The sequence below is a fragment of the Porites lutea genome, chromosome 10, assembly GCF_958299795.1.
Source record: "Porites lutea chromosome 10, jaPorLute2.1, whole genome shotgun sequence".
Taxonomy (NCBI): domain Eukaryota; kingdom Metazoa; phylum Cnidaria; class Anthozoa; order Scleractinia; family Poritidae; genus Porites; species Porites lutea.
Window position 1 is genome coordinate 23,779,319 of NC_133210.1, and position 14,083 is coordinate 23,793,401.

The following is a 14,083-nucleotide window of genomic DNA, read 5'->3' on the forward strand; positions in this document are numbered from 1 at the left end:
TAATATGTTTTTTTAATAGTGTTTAACTAATCATCTAATTGACAGGTTCATTAATTTTGCATTTTCGGTTGAACTTAGTGATTAGTACTTTGGTTCCTTGATGTCTTCCAACCAATTTTCCGAACACGCGGGACTTGAATTTAATACTCAATCACATGTGATAAATGACCACTCTGATTTGTTTGCTCGACTTTCTCTATCTGATCGAAGCTGACATGCATTTTCGTTATTGCGATATGAGGTTAAAATATGCCAAAGAAACCCGAAAAACGGGTAATATCCGCCAAACGTGACATAAGTTGTACAAAAAGTTAATTAGAAAGAGAATAATTACTACAGCAATTATTTATTTGGGTAAGGAGGTACCATAGATAAAAGGCACAAAGTAACGATGATGTTAAAAAGTTGTTTACCAGAAGAGCTCTGAAAGCTGGGCGTCGATCTTCCAAAGATTTTTTCGATAAAACATAAGTTACAGGCTTGAAAAAAGGAAGCAAACGGGATAAGATCGTTTGAACATTTTTTTGGCGATCTGAAACTGTAACCTTTAGGGTGAATAGCAGACACTTTGGTCGAGTGGTACTTCTATGAACACCATGAACACAACAAACGTTGCAAGTGAGATTAGCTGCAGCGCTAGATTCTCCTTGGAATCAGGTACGATCCTTATTTGTCTGTACAGTCTCTCCAGCGCGTTTTGCCTATTCGGAAATGGTATTGTTTTGATCGCGATCTATCAAACAACAACACTGCAAACTGTATCAAACTTTTTCATCGCTTCCTTGGCCATCGCTGACGTTTCCGTGGGCCTGTTGATGAATCCGATACTGATTTCAAAAGTTGCTCTGGATCGGTGGCAAGGGAATCATTGGTTATCAAAACTAGCAGATTTTATGTGGATTCAAAGCACAACCAGCACCACATTTAATTTATGCGCAGTTAGCATTGACAGATATGTGGCTATCACGTCCGTTTTCAGGTACCACAGGATTATGACGCGCAGAAAATGCTATGTAGCATTGACTGTCATCTGGCTCTTTTCCTTCATATTTGGCTCAGTAAGACTTACCATCAATAACCCAGCTAGACTGCCAAGGCTTTGGATTTCAACGACCATCCTAACAGTTACCGTCCCCCTGTTTTTAATTGCATTTTGCTATCTGCAAATATACTATGCAGCAAGAGCGCAGTGCAAAAAGATCGCGGAACGTAAATTAAGCACCGAAGAGGCGCGAATATCCGCCAAAAACCGCAAAGCCGCTTGGACGGCGGCCATAATTATTTCATTGTTCGTAGTCATGTGGATACCAAGTTTCATTGCATCCTGTTTAGAACTTACAACAGTTGATCGTTGTAAGAAATTGCGAATCGACTTTGCGTGGTTCTGGCTCGCCTTTTTATGTTTTTGCTCGTCAGCGATAAATCCCTGGGTCTATACCATAAGGGTACCAGAGTTTAAAAATACTTTGAGGAGAATCTTGGGTCGAAATCGTTTGAAAAGAGAGCTTTCAAGAAGCATTGCGGCCAGCTTTCGAAACTCTAAAAGCGTGTCATGATTAATCACTTCTCGCAAGCTTTCAAGAATAACGAAAGTATAAAGACCACGAGGTATAATGCGAGCTTATCTTGTCAGATGGTCATTTCTCTAATTAAGATGTCTAAAATGTCGAAGTTGGTTGTCAGTTGTCAGCAACGTCTTAAAATTTAATTGAAAGTCTAAGTATTTCGTTTTGCAGAAAAAACAAAAAATTGAGATTGTTAGAGGATAAGACGTCGAAGGCCCCGAAGCGATCTGCAATGCCCACGCGGAGTTGCCTAGTTCCTGGGCCTTATTATTCCTCGAGGCCTATGCGTTTCGGGTCTCGTGGACCGAGCAAGTTTTTACGACGCGCGGAGCACGACACACTGCTAACCAAGGCGATGAATCAAACAATGAAGAATGGTTGGATATACCTCCGCGAAGGTTAACAATCTTATGCTGTGCAGCTACGCTTAGAAAAACATCAAACTCCGCCATAGGTAAAAACATTTGAAGCATTGATTTACTTTTTACGCGTTATTCGTAACATCGTATCAAACTATGTCGCTCAACGGAGACGAATCATCCTCACTTGCCTATCCTTTCTCTAATTCTCTTTCTTCTTTTGTCCAGTAACCGCTAAGGAAATTGAGGAGGAAACAATGATGATCCCATCAAGTAAAGCTTTTGGATTTTACTTCCTCCCTATCCGAGTCTTAAGATTTACTAGAGTGTCATATTTAGTTATCCTCTATCATTCATAATAAACAATTCAATTGAAATCGCCATCTATCCTTCCAAACTAAAGCATGCCAAAGTGATACCTGTTTTCAAAAGTGGTGATGAGACCTTCCTTCCAAGCCAAGAATATCGCTCCTTTCCGTTTTTAACCGAATGTTCGAAAAACTCATGTATAATCGTCAAAATTAAAAGCCTATCTGGATAAGCAAGGCGTATTTTGTAAATCTTAGTATGGTTTCCGCGATAAGCATTCCACACAACATGCTATTCTTGACATAATAAGCCAAATACAAACAAATATGGATCCCAATTTTTCTCGAGCGGTATTTTTATAGATCTACGATAGGCATTCGATATACGGTCAATCGCTCTATATTACTAGAAAAAATGAAGCACTACGATATTCGAGGCATTGTCAATGAGTGGTTTTCGTCAGATCTGACAGGCCATACACAGACAACTCAGGCTGGGCTTGAAATACGGACAAGGTAGTCTCGTTACAGGGTGTCCCTCGGCGTTCGGTTCTAGGACCATTACTTTTCCTACTATATGTTAACGATAGGCAAAATTGCTCCGATTAAAGTTCTATCTTTTCGCTGATGACACAAATATGCTGTACGCTGACCAAAATTTAAAATCTCTTGAGACAGTCGTTAACTGTGAACTTCTAAGCGTATATAACTTGTTAATTGCAAACAAATTATGGCTAAACATTGAAAAATGTAACTTTTTCATTTTTAACCGTGATGATAAAAGGCCGAACTATAAACTAAATCTAAAACTTTTCGACCATTATTCATTCATTGATTCATTCCTCTGGAACGCAAAAACTTAGACTTAGACTTAGTCACTGTGGGAATGCTCATCAGTTCTCAATGACTGAACAATTTGACTTGGAAGTAATATATTAATCTTAAAAAATTAGTAAAACGGTTGGCATAATTGCTAGACTCACTCAGACACTTCGTACCATTGAATATCCTCTGAGTCCAAACTATTTATAAAGCTCTCCTTTCCTCTTATATTAGTCGTCTGGGGACAAGCGGCCAAGACTCATGCTAACGGCAACTATTTTTGCTGCAAAGGCGTGCCCTTCGTGTGATTTACTTTGGCCATTATACAGCTCACGCGATTCTATTTTTTGCGTCCTCTAAGCATGCTCTGTTTTAAATTAGTTGCTATTCTCATGCAAGGTATCACAAACAATTTTGCACCACATAATATTTTACGCGGCTTATTCAACAGTACTCGGATCAAGTACATGTTTATAACTACACTAGATCCTTGTCAAGAGGTGATTACTAAATTGAATTTTCAAGATTGGATAAACAAGGCAAGTCATTTTCATGATTGGGGGCCACAATATGGGATTGCATACCTCCGAATACTGGAAAAATCACAAAACATACCTCTAAAAAGAAAATATATGATTGCTTACCTCAAATCAGTTCTTTCACAGACAGACTTCTATCCTGATCTGCCTACCCTTAGCTATCAGGACAAATGCAACGCAAAATCGTCCTTATCTCACCCACTCATTATCTTTGCAATCATTTTAATAGTGTACTTGTAAGTTTCTGATTCATTATCTGTATTCCAGTTAACCTCAGAATTGTTTTTAACGTAACGTTTCTCCTGCTCTTTAGCATTTGTACAATTTATAAAATACCTTTAATGACTTGTCAATCATACAATTTGGAGTGCGTATTTTGTTTTATATACTAGACACTGCCCACCTACAGTAGCCTTTGCTATTTGTAAGACAGTGAGAAAATAAAATTTTAAATCTGAATTAACCAATTAAAAAAAATGAAATGAAATGAAAACTCCCTGAGCAAGAAGCGACCTATACACACAATAAGGGCAGAACTCCTCGAACACAAGCAATAAAGACAACGTAACAAAACTGAGAGAAAATGGGAATTAACTTGTGGCTCTCATCATGGTCATTTTCGTCCTCACAAGGCCAAAAAAAGAAGATGGGAATGGCCTCTTGGTAAAAAGGACCCACCTTGCGCATGCCCAATTTCACAGGGGACCCACCTAACTACTTGGTACCCATCTGGGCCGCAATAAAATGAAGTCGCCTGAAGTTTTTAAACGGAGCTCATTCACTACCGTCCTACCGTCACTACCATTCTTCTACCTTCTCCTTATTCAAAACTTATCTTGAAACTGAAGGAAAACTCAAGATACTACCTTTAACTCAGACACTGGACATCACTCGCTATGGCATTGACAAAAAGACGTTCCGTCCGACCGGCGCATATCTGACTAATTCATATCAACATTTTACACAGCTCCCTTTATAACGGACATTGTGGGGACCTTGAGTTAATGTCCTCATTAGCGAGAGTCTGTAATAGCGGCAGTTTATTTCAGTCAAACTGTTATAATATGTTTTTGCCAGGGATTTAGCTGCTCTCCGTATTATCGGGGTGTCCGTTAAAGTGCCGGGGTGCCCGCAAGGCGAGCGTTGACTGTATTGAACGAGGCTGAGTAGGATGTGAAGAAATATGCAGATTGAGGAGGATGTTGTCCAGTGATGCTGATAGCGGAGGTGGAAAACATCCTCTAAGATCTGTGTAATTCTTCACATCCTACGAAAGCCGAATCCAATAATTGTTTTATTATTCATTCTAAATTTTCCTAATTTTTGAACAAGATTGCCTCCTCGAAGACTTTCTTCAAACCTTTGGCCTATTTCTCGGCACGGTTTCAAAAGCAGTTGTTTTTCCTCGCAACTCCTCAAAAAGTAGATAAAATCAATCAAGCGATATGTTTAGCGTATTCTTGTGTTTGCAGATTTAGTTAGAAATCAGCTATTTCGTCTCAGATAGCCGTGAACACCATTTGTCTTAGCTCACAAGTGAATTAACAGCTTAGCGGCTTGGCGATGGTCTTTTGCCCTACCAGCCTCGTTTCCAATCAAATATACCATCAATCAACCTCGTTGCCAATCAAAAATACCAATGAATCGTTGGTATATTGCTCACATCTTCCAAATATGGTAAGCTCCAGTTGTTCATGAAGGATAAACCGAAGAATTGGAGCCTATCAGAAACGGTGAAATATTTCGAATCAATAATAAAAACTGTTATCGTTTACGTTGTTGGAAATTGTGACAAACTTGAGTTGTGGACCTCGGTTCCCTTATCCTCTCTCTTTGGTTTTTAATCTCAGGTACAATTATTGTTCATTCAAAATATTTCTCCGTTTCTGATCGGCTTTATAATCAGCTCATTTTGACCAATTTTGGAAGATGTTTGCTGATATCAACACAATTGACATCAATTGTTCATGTACGGCTGATAGTCGACAAAAAAGCAAAGTGGAAAGCGCTGTTAGTAGCAGTCAGCTATTTTGGTAAAACTGTAGCCTGTTTCAGGCTCCGAGATAGTCGGGTGCTTGAATATGAGAAATTAGGGACTTTTTAAGATCCAACGACGCGGACGGCAACAAGAACGTCAAAAACAAAACAAAACAAAACAAAACAAAAGGTTTAATAAGCAAAACAACAACTTTGCACGTGCGTCACGCTCTTTTATACATTTCTTCGCCCGTTTTTGCACGACTACGACGTGAAAATCCCTAATTTCGCGTTTTATGGAGTACGTAAACAAGCAACGACGAAATTTTGTTTCTCCTGCTGCACTTGGATCTGGTCCCTAGGAACTCAACTCCAGGAGGGTTCGCCTGTATTTGACAAAGTAGGTGGGTAGGAATAATTGCGATAAGGACTGAAAGAACGCAAATTCACTTTTTACGCGAAGTTCTCGTTGCCGTCGCGTCGTTGGATCTTGAAGTCCCTAATGAGAAAGCGCGAACACGAAACTAAAACTGGAGGAAACTGGGGAGAGGAAGGGCCCTCCCTTCCTTTTTCCCGCCACCGCCCCCTTACCCCAGGGCCAGATCATATACTCATACTTTATATCGCGTACTTTTCACTAACTCGTCATCCCCACTATCTGAGAGCCTGAAACAGGATAGTAAAACCAGAGAAGAGAAGATTTTAATGCACTCGTTTTGCGACGAGGAAAAGGCCGAACTACTGCCAAAGAACATAACAAGGACAGCTAAAATGCAACTCGAAAATTACGAACATACATCTGCTAGAGTAAACATACTAACTTTATATCCTGATTTGCCGAGAAACAGGCCAAAGATATGGGCCCGGTTCTGTGAAAGATGGCTAAGCTTAACCCAGGATTAAGCCAAATTTCAAGCAACGTTTTGTCGTCTAAGAACATGCAACTCAAGGTTACAAAATACTGGTGAGTCTTTATACTACCAGATACAGAAATGATAACACAAAATGTTACCCTAAGCAATGCATAAGAATGTAAAATACAAAAATGGAACAAAATTTTAATCCTGGATTAACGCTAATCGGCCTTTCACGAACCGGGCCCTGAAGAAGGTTAGCTGCCGTCCGATTAGCTCAATTGGAAGAATGGAAAAAAGTTTCAAAATCTATGAAGCTGACGTTTTGGGTAGGAGAAGCCATATAAGTATGTGCCGCCCCAAAGGGCAGGGTTTTTTGCGCCGTTTTGGTCTGCAAACGAGTTTAGATTTTGCCCGTTTTGGTCTGGAATGGGGGTATGCTTTACGATGGAACCACAGTTGTGTATCAATGTGTTCGTCGTATCAATTCCAAATGAAAAAGAAAGAAAGTGTAACAGGCGAATTCGAAATGGATTTTAAGAAATCTTTTTGTTGCGGTTTTAATCTCAGCAATGATGACATAACTTCTGTTTTATGTAAACATGTAATGTTGCGTTTTGTGACCACCTCCAGGTCTGAAAACCGGTGTGGAAAATGACTTTTTTTTTTGTCTGAAACTGAGGGTCAGTATTTGGAGAACCGGGCGACACACGCCCACCAAGAATTCCCTGGAGTACCCCCCTGGGGGAGAAGCCGAGGAATTTATGTGTTTTGCTTCCCCCACCCAAAGCAGCATCACAGTTTCTTTAGTATTCATTTGTTGTCTAGTTTATAGCACTGATATCCGCACCTCCTCCTGGCTCCAGTCTTCAAGTAAGCTGGTACCTGTTTTGAAAAATTTTACTTACCGTTGGTTCTCTTTAAGTTCAACGACCGTGGTCATGATCTCACGTTTTTCCTGATGTGATAGAAAAGAAGATCTACACCATACTTTCTTTGCTATTGTTGTTGTTTATACTTTATTACAACTTTTTTCACACATTTACATACAAATTATAAACAACAAAACAAAAAAAGATACAAAAGTCACAAAACTATCGTTAATCTTATACATGAAAAAAAGAGGATAGGTGAGGTAACATGTGGCTGGTCACCCCAACTATCATGTAAATGCGACCAAATTAAAATGAGAGATTATATGGACAGGCGGGTTACCCCACCTAAGCAGGTTACCTCACCTACCTGAGGTGCCCCACCTCCATGTAAACAGCCCCTCACAGAGACAGTATTCATTATAACAAGAAAAGAAGGCTAATACACACAAAGGAATTATCAGTGGTATTAGGGTGAGTAGCGTCAAAAGAGCTAGAGAGTTGAATTTTTTAGACGCCGTTGAGAAAAATCCATTATTTAGATCGATATTTGTTTGCTATTTGTATATTGCACGTACTAAAAATTTACAAAAGTATTGTCAGAATTTTTAGGTATAAAACATTTTCGTTTGAACATAACATTTGGTCTCGTTCACATCAGAGTATATGATCATTAATGACATTAAAATCGTAGATGAATTATTTCCCACTAATGTGTTGGATGGCTTTTCCTTGCGGGCTAATTATATTATATTGACCCTAGGTTTTTGTCGTAAGAAAAAAATGCAAAAAAGATAACCTGTCGCCCTTTAACTGGAAATTTGCAATTGAAAAGAAAAAAAAAATCGCTTATACAATAATTATCATGACAGTGGCTGGAAGTGCCATAAAACTGTTTACTCTGTGTGAAGTTTCCATTTTTATTACGGGTTTGCATTTTTAAGAAGCATAAAGTATGTATGATTATGTTGTTTTGCTTCAGGCAATATCTTCCAAATAATTACAAGCTTTGGCAAATACCCATATATATTTTTACATCAGTCTAAATCGTGTCCAGCATTTTATGGGATATTAATTTTAAGTTAGGGTGACCGTCTAGATTTATTTTGTTTCAAATTACAGAACCTGCCCCTGGGTTTTGATTGGTTAGATGCGAGACGTTCCTAGATTATCATTTGATAAACGTCGAGTCGATACTGGCAAATTGATGATAACTCTTTGCCGACTGATTTTAAAAAGTCACTGTGGTGAAATCTGTGTCTTTTAGCAGCTGGGAAGACCAAATTAGCTTCAAATTTTCCAATACAGTAGCTTGTGAACCGCATCAGAATCCGAACAAACAAGACTGAAATGAATTCGAACCAAACATTCATCAGCTTTGCTGACTCACCAGAATTTATCACCCTGGCTTTGTTAAGCTGTTTTTCTGGCATAATGACCATTGGAGGAAATGCAGTTGTTTTAATCGCCATTTTCAGAACAAAAACCCTCCATTCAATTTCTAATTTTTACATTGCTTCGTTAGCTGCAGCGGATTTGTTAGTTGGAGCTATTCTTAACCCTATCTTAGCAGTTAAAGGTGTGCTTATCTATCTCCATCCCGATCCTCAGTGGCTTAAAGCGGGATCTGTGTTCGACAAGATAGAAGATTTCGCTTGGATTCAAGCTGTTGTCGCCTCAACGTTTGGATTAACAGCAATAAGTATTGATCGTTACATAGCTGTAAACTTCGGCTTACGATACGAGCAGCTGTCATCTTTAAAGCACTGCATTATCGCTATCGCAACTGTGTGGGTATCCTCTTTGATCTTCGCCAGTGTTCGTCTTTTCCTGGATAAGCTAGAGCATTTATCCATTCTCTGGGTCGTCATGGCCATCATAACTTGCATCTTGCCGTTTGTGATCATAACTTTCTGTTATGTGAACATTTTCAGAGCCGCCAGGCAACACGTTAGAAGGATTCTGAACGAAACATCACTTCCATCAAACGCGCAGAACGCGTGGAGAAGAAGTAAACGTCTTCAAATAAGCCACCAAAAAACAGCTTTAACGATCGGTATTGTTGTATTTCTGTTTATCCTTCTTTGGATGCCAAGTCTTGTAACATCAATGATCCAGCTTATTTTGTCAAGTTCCCAAAACGCAAAAGATAAAGAAACTTTATTAATTATAGAGCGAAAAATATGGTTGTTGGTTTGTTTAGTGGCTTATGTAAGTTCCGCCTGCAATCCTTGGGTTTACTCCATCAGATGTAGACAGTTTAGGGTTGCCTGCAAGCGAACTTTTAAATGTTTTAATTCCCCTCGTGCTTCAAACAGAGTCGAAACTATCCATCTCGAATGGGGGACGTTTGAAAAGTGAGTTGGACACCAGAGGATTTTGTTACATGTATGTTTTGAGCCGTTTACATCTTTGAAACGAAGTTTTCATGCTGCCCGCGAGTAAAATAATTTTTAATTAGTAGGCAAATTTTTAAGCAGGCTTTTTTTGTCAATATGTATTTTAATAAAAGGTATACCTTAGATCTCCTAGATTCTCTTTTTGAGTCGTCTTGTGACCGGTTCGAAAATTACTTCGACTTCAGGTTCATTTACGTATGTTAGGCTTTCACAGTTTTGTGAGAGAAAAAATATTACTTTTTTGGAAGGATAAAACTGGGTTGATTAGTCGCTCTACAGAACTACAGTGCCATTTTGGAGGGTGAAATTAAAATACATGTACAAAAATTGGTATATGTTATCCAGGGTTGTTTAAGAAAAAGATAATTCACCGTTATAGATTCAAAACAGCTGTTGCAGGCGATCCCATTTATGTCTTTGACAAGATCCGCCAATTTGTCTTCTCCAGTAAACTTCCGAACCCTCAGTTTGTTCAATTGTTGGACAACATGCCTTATGATTTGTTAGTTCCGTTTGGAAGCTTTTGGATTTTTTAAGTTAACTAATTTGATACCCAGTTTAGTCTGCAATCCATGGACATGCGAGTTTTTCGACAAATTTCATTATTTTCGCGTAGAACAGGACCAAAATTCTTTTTACTAAGTTTAACTGGAGATTGTGATTGCAAACGAGCAATTTCCTTTTCGTTTAATGAAAAGTTCCAGTTGCTTGTGAAGATGTTATTCAGCTTCTTTGCCGTATCAATTTTAAACAACAAAAAGGGTTTCCTTTTTCTTTTTTTTTAAATACGTACGGCAATGCTCCCTGCCTTGAGAAGGTTACCAAATTTCATTCATTCAAAGTGAAAATTAAGATATGTTGTCAACTAATGTCAATAAATAAAAAGGTGCCCATGAAATACAATGTAGCAACAGACCTAGAACAGAGCGTTTTTGTTGATTCTTCCATAAACTGCTATTTCGGCCGGACATTAATTAATTTATCTCGCTGTTTAAAAGAAAGCCGCTCTTTCAAACTGCGATTACTTAGCTGCTTTATATTTTAATTTGTGCTGTCTTTTTGTGTAGCACCTTGAATCTTAAACACAATTAGCATAATAGTGGCGGATTAGTTGCTTCCTGTCACCAATGCGTTTAACTAAAGGTTTGTTTCATAATATAACGACCAATCCTAATCCGATTCAACACGTTCCAGGCGTCATAAAAGAGTTTTTTCTGATGAAAGAGAAGAACTGAAAGGAAGAAAAATCTAGTTCTTTCCGCTTTTTCATTATTGGTGAGTCACCTAATTTGCCCTAGATGTCAACTCTTATCAAATTAGCTAATTTGAATTCATTGGAACGAATTTTAATCTCTTACAGGTAATTTAAAGAAAGGGCAAAACCATTTAAGCGGCAAATATTACGTCTACTTAGTATTTTTTTTAATATTTATAAACCACTTAAAATGTAAAAGGATTGCGCGAATATTTTTTCAAAGTTTCTTGAAATTAAAGAGTTGACATTTTGCCCACAGAAAAAAATTTTTGTTTCATAAATGATGTACTGTGCAATTTATGTCTAACAAGAACGCGCTTATAACGGTATTCCGTCTCGCTTTGCTTGGACATTAGATCGAGAAATGAGGAGGCGATTGATTCTATGCGAAACAGGATTTACTCGCTAAAAGTTTATTACTTCCTACTTAATCGACGTCGATACTTTCGTGGCTATATGGCCGGTAGCCGGTCAAGGTTTTCAAAACACTAAAAGGCCGGCAGTCCTATATTTTCAGTAAATTTCACAAAATGGAAAGATTTTAGCTAATCTAAACTATCATATGTCGATTGAGACAAGTCAAGCGATCCTGAAATGCTTTATAGATCTCAAGTCTAGTATTTGGTTTACACTGGGCTCAGAAGACGAAACCGTGTTTTGCTTGACTTTTCTTAATCGACATATGATAATTTAGATTAGGTGGGATTTTTCGATTTTGTGAAATTTACTGAGAATATAGGACTGCCGGTCATTTAGTGTTTTGAAAACCTTGACCGGCAGTCGAGCTGAAAAAAGTTCTAAGAGTCACAAAACATGGTTTGTGGCGTTTTGAAAACTTTTAGCGAGTAAATCCTGTTTCGCATAGAATAAATCGCCTCCTTTCAGCTCGACTGCCGGTCAACGTAAACTAAAACGCTATACTTGAAATCTATAAAGCATTTCAGGATCGCTTGACTTTTCTTAATCGACATATGATAATTTAGATTAGCTGGGATTTTTCGATTTTGTGAAATTTACTGAGAATAGAAGACTGCCCGTCATTTAGTGTTTTGAAAACCTTGACCGGTTACCGGCCATATAGCCACAGCGTACTTTTTATTTCTTTCTAAATTGATTTAGTACGCTTGTTAACGACGACCAGAAGTACGTCTGCGGTCGCTGGCTATACGCGTGTATAAATACACGAAAATTCAGGGGCCTAGATTCCGTAGAAATTACATCATTGCCAAAGCCCGAAGGGGTACTTCCAGAAAAATTGGGTAGGGGTGTGCGTCACGCAAAAAAGGTAAAAAAGGTTGCAAGACTTTGCAACTGGTAACAATTTCTCTTTTAATTAGTGCCATACAGAGAGTTTTACGTCTTTTTCGGGAAAGTTATTTCATAAAAACGATAGAAAACTTTTTTCCTGTGTTTGCATAGCCTGATATAAACACTTTCGTTTTCTATTGCTTAAATATATCTATTTTATAATTAGGCCTCTTTGCCTGGATTGCATCTCATCTCTAGAATTAAAAAGAAACCTAGCTTTGAAGCCCAGTTGTCATGAAGACATAACTAAACTTGTCACCATATTAGAAGGGTATAGAAGTTAATGGAAGTTAAAAATTCGCCATTTGCACATCTCCCATTCATAATACTCCTTGATGGCCCCCTAAAATGTTGTTCCATATTTCTCCTGGGAGGCGTGATCGACGACTGTAATATACAGGAGAAATGAAAGCAACACTTTTCCATTTTCATTTTTATTATTTTTGTTTGGGAGGGGGAGAATATTAATCTTTTTGGGGTGCCAGCATCCGTGAACCGTATAAATGCCACTGCTTAAAGCAGTACTCCCCGGTGGTGATGCATGGTTTTTACGCTCTATCGTCATGGTGGCTCTTTTTGACAGGGGATGTATTCTAAGATTGCTAACAATTAAACTGAACTGTATACTGAGCAGTTTGTCTCTGATTTCTGTGGAGCTGTTCACTAAAGGTCTCAAGGTAAAAGAGGGTAAAGAGTGCTTACTTTACGTCGGTAGCTCGAAATAGTCATCTGACTAACAAACCTGAGACCGACGGTGCGCTCATTTTGCACCCTCCCAGTTCTCTTCATCTGTTTACGGGTATTAATGGTAAGAGAATCGGGCTCGGGACCTCCCTCACGGAAGGCCGGAAGACTTTTAGGTAGCTAAAAGTACGTATTTAAGTGATTAAGAAAAACAAAAGTATTAGTATAGGTAGCAGCATGATTTGTAGTGATATTTGGCATAAATACCATGAGTGATATTTAGAAATTGTTATACGTGATTTCACGAGCCTTTAGGTATGTGAAATTTGAGACAATTTTCAAACATTACGAGTGGTATTTATGCCAAATATCACGTACAAATCAGATAGATAGATAGATAGATAGATAGATAGATAGCTTTATTAAAAATCCATTGCAGCCCAAGGGCTGGATTACGGACTGTACAATACGTTGAATACTAGAGAGACTAACTATTATAAATAAATAACAGTAAATAAATAAAACAAAGGAACAAAATACTATGTCATGAAATTTAAGAAAATAGCCGCGAATTTACAATAAAACCATTAGAAAATAGCCGCGTTATGCATGATAAAACTATTCATTAGTCTATTTGTTCTACAAAGAGGTACGTTAAAAGCGCGCTTTCTCCTTAAGGCTACAGTACTAAGATTACGTGGCGGCAAAAGGCCATGTAATTTGTGGAGGCTGTTGTCCTTAATCTCATTGAATAGGCGCTCTGTCAGCCATTGGCGCCGTTGGTGGAGGATGGCAATCTTGCACTCTTTTAGAGCCTCTTGATAGCCTAAATCTGGGAAAATAATTCTAAGTGCACGGCGCTGAATTTTCTCTAGCTCTTCAGAGAGATACTCAGGCAGACCATTGTGGAAAACTTGGCAGGCATATTCGGACATGGGCCGGATACACGTAGTATAGAAACAAAGTAGCTGCGCAGGATCTCCTTTTGCACGCTTAAGCTGCCTTAAAAGATATAGCCTAGAGGCTCCTTTTTTGATAACATTCTCTATGTGAGCGTTCCACTTTAGATTGTTTGAAATTGTGAGACCAAGAAGTTTTGCGCTAGTTACAACCTCAATTGGTTTGTTGTTAATAGTAACTG

The 14,083-nt window shown here is 38.4% G+C and overlaps 2 protein-coding genes across 2 annotated transcripts; both read left to right on the forward strand.

The window, feature by feature from the left end:
- Positions 1–333: 333 nt before the first annotated feature.
- LOC140950655 (adenosine receptor A2a-like) lies at positions 334–2,149 on the forward strand. The gene has a single exon (XM_073399905.1). It carries the CDS (start codon positions 588–590, stop codon positions 1,554–1,556), a length of 969 nt encoding a protein of 322 aa, XP_073256006.1. The 5' UTR covers positions 334–587; the 3' UTR covers positions 1,557–2,149.
- A 6,187-nt stretch (positions 2,150–8,336) lies between these two features.
- On the forward strand, positions 8,337–10,084 carry LOC140950654 (trace amine-associated receptor 6-like). The gene has a single exon (XM_073399904.1). It carries the CDS (start codon positions 8,647–8,649, stop codon positions 9,655–9,657), a length of 1,011 nt encoding a protein of 336 aa, XP_073256005.1. The 5' UTR covers positions 8,337–8,646; the 3' UTR covers positions 9,658–10,084.
- The last annotated feature ends 3,999 nt before the right edge of the window (positions 10,085–14,083 follow it).

Coding starts and splice junctions, on each gene's coding strand:
- LOC140950655 (XM_073399905.1), top strand. CDS start 588: ATGAACACCATGAACACAACAAACGTTGCAAGTGAGATTAGCTGCAGC.
- LOC140950654 (XM_073399904.1), top strand. CDS start 8,647: ATGAATTCGAACCAAACATTCATCAGCTTTGCTGACTCACCAGAATTT.